Below are 2500 nucleotides of genomic sequence, written 5' to 3'. Positions count from 1 at the left end.
CTATCAATAATTATACCTATATTTCTCTCTCTCTCTCTCTCTCTCTCTCTCTCTCTCTATATATATATATATATATATATATATATATATATATGTATATATATATATATATATGTATATATATATATATATATATATATATATATACACACATATGAATATTTGGTATAAAAACCCACAATGTAAAACTAGGTTTATTGAAAATAAGACTATAGTTTCGGAATCCAGGTGGATTCCGAAACTGTAGTCTCATTTTCAATAAATTTAGTTTTACATTGTGGGTTTTTATACCATAGTATCAACACGGTAGAGTGTTTTCTGCTTTCATATGAATATTTGTATAAATTTATATAACTATCTATCTGTCTCCTCTCTCTCTCTCTCTCTCTATCTTTCTCTCTCTCTCTCTCTCTCTCTCTCTCTCTCTCTCTCTCTCTCTCTCTCTCTCTCTCTCTCTCTCTCTCTCTCTCTCTCTCTCTCTCTCTCTCTCTCTCTCTCTCTCTCTCTCTCTCTCTCTCTCTCTCTCTCTCTCTCTCTCTCTCTCTCTTCTCTCTCTCTCTCTCTCTCTCTCTCTCTCCCTCTCTCTTTCTTTCTCTCTCTCTGTCTCTCTCTCTCTATACATATTCTCCCTCTCCCTCCCACGCACCTGTCTGCAGTTCCCCGTCCTGGTAGTCGACTTGAGCCCCCGCAGCCAGCAGGAATTTCGCCGAGGCAGTTGCGTCCCACCTTCGGGTTGGAGTTGACGGGAGAAGAGAAATACTGGTTAGATTGTTCGGTTTAATAAGGGTTTTCTGTAGTTGGGCAAATAAACATACAAATACATATATATATATATATATATATATATATATATATATATATATATATATTTATATATATATATGTGTGTGTGTGTGTGTGTGTGTGTGTGTGTGTGTGTGTGTGTGTGTGTGTGTGTTTATATATATATATATATATATATATATATATATATACAAAAGGATGTGAATGAATATATATATTAGGTCACCATGATAAGTCCTGCAAAGGTTAGTTTTCATGATCTCCAGAAACAATATCAAATCTCACGGTTTTGCTAATCAATAAAATGGCAACTAATTTCTGGGAACAAATGCATTTCGCTGACAAACAACTATAGATTAAACAAGGATCTTCCCTCCCAGAGGTTCACTCCAAGCGACAGACCAATCGGAGGAAGATAACCAAACCTCGCCATAACTGTAGAGATACGATAACCACACCGTATAAATGAAGTCATTTCTATCTAGGAACCAACACTATCATCTAGAAGCCATTCAACAAATCAATCAAATCATTATATTCGTATACAGACCTAGCAGCCCTCAATAAGATGTTATTTTCCTTGTGGGAGTCGCCAGAGGTACTCCAGAAGGGCCATTTAGCCTTCCAAGGAGCTGCATCGTTCAGTTGCTTGAAGATGTAGTGAATTGCCAGGTGTAGAGTACCGTCGTCATCTGTTTTGTCTTGGATTTGATTCATTTCCCAGTTCATTCGGTTGCTAAGTGCCTGAAATAGAAGATTGAATAGGAGACTCGTTTTAACTGGTGTATGCTGAAACCCTTGATGAAATACGTGTATTTTAGGTTGAATGATGATCACACAAAACATATGCATTTATAACACGAATCATTGACTAGACTATTGGACTTTTAAGCTCGAATAAAAAGTGTTCACCATCTAGCTTTAGTGAACATGCATGTCTTAAAACAACTCTGATTTTGCTTGTTTGGAAAAAAAAAGTTTCTGCTTTTTGTTTGTTTTTTTATTTACGCATAAAACCGAACCTGTGAAAAAAATATATATTTACACATTATAAAATTATTATGAAATAACCATAAAATCACAAGCTATACTGAAGTATTTACTTACAGAGCTATGCATACAAATACAAAGAAATGTCATAACAGACATCCAAACCAATTTTTGACTTTTTTATTCACTTTTTCGGTTTCTATTCACAAAATGAATCCATCCATCTCTCCATAATACGAAAACGGACGAAAAGACATCCGGTTACCGCGGCCAGATAAATAGCTGTGTTGCAGGCTGCGTCGGCGCTCAGCCAAGCCCTCTGCAGGAGATTGGTGCCCTTCTCGTCGCCGCCCGACGAAATTGCCAGAGGCGATGCTCCCGCCGCCAGGAGGAGACTCAGCATCCTCGCGTCTTTGCGTCTCAGTGCCATCTGTGTCAAGGCGACGCCTCCTTTTGGGCACTCGACTGGGGCGCCTTTCTCAAGTGCCTCCCTAACCTGTGGCAGAGAGAGCTCTTTGAATGCGCACGGGCGCGGATGTGTGTGTTGTGTGTGTGTGTGCGCGCGCATAAATGCACACATATAACTATAATGTTTGCAGGGACTACTTGTGCCTCTGATTACGTTACATTGTATATAATATTTAATTCCACTGTGTGTTCAAGCAATTCGCTATTTACTTTGCATTGAAATCTCCCTGCAAACTAAATACTATTTGCCAGTTCTTTT

General features: G+C 38.2%; 1 protein-coding gene across 2 annotated transcripts in view; it reads right to left on the bottom strand.

Moving 5' to 3' along the window:
- The window catches only part of LOC125034006 (serine/threonine-protein phosphatase 6 regulatory ankyrin repeat subunit C-like), a 13089-nt gene that overhangs the window by 1371 nt on the left and 9218 nt on the right, over positions 1–2500 (bottom strand). For both annotated transcript variants that reach the window (XM_047625640.1, XM_047625641.1), the window contains 3 exons: positions 2039–2269; positions 1334–1527; positions 647–726 (listed from right to left, as the gene is read on the bottom strand). In XM_047625640.1, the coding sequence (XP_047481596.1) occupies positions 647–726; positions 1334–1527; positions 2039–2269 (505 nt within the window). The remainder of the gene's footprint in view (positions 1–646; positions 727–1333; positions 1528–2038; positions 2270–2500) is intronic.

This window comes from Penaeus chinensis, chromosome 17 (genome assembly GCF_019202785.1).
Source record: "Penaeus chinensis breed Huanghai No. 1 chromosome 17, ASM1920278v2, whole genome shotgun sequence".
NCBI lineage: Eukaryota > Metazoa > Arthropoda > Malacostraca > Decapoda > Penaeidae > Penaeus > Penaeus chinensis.
This window is presented reverse-complemented; position numbering and strand designations above follow the sequence as displayed.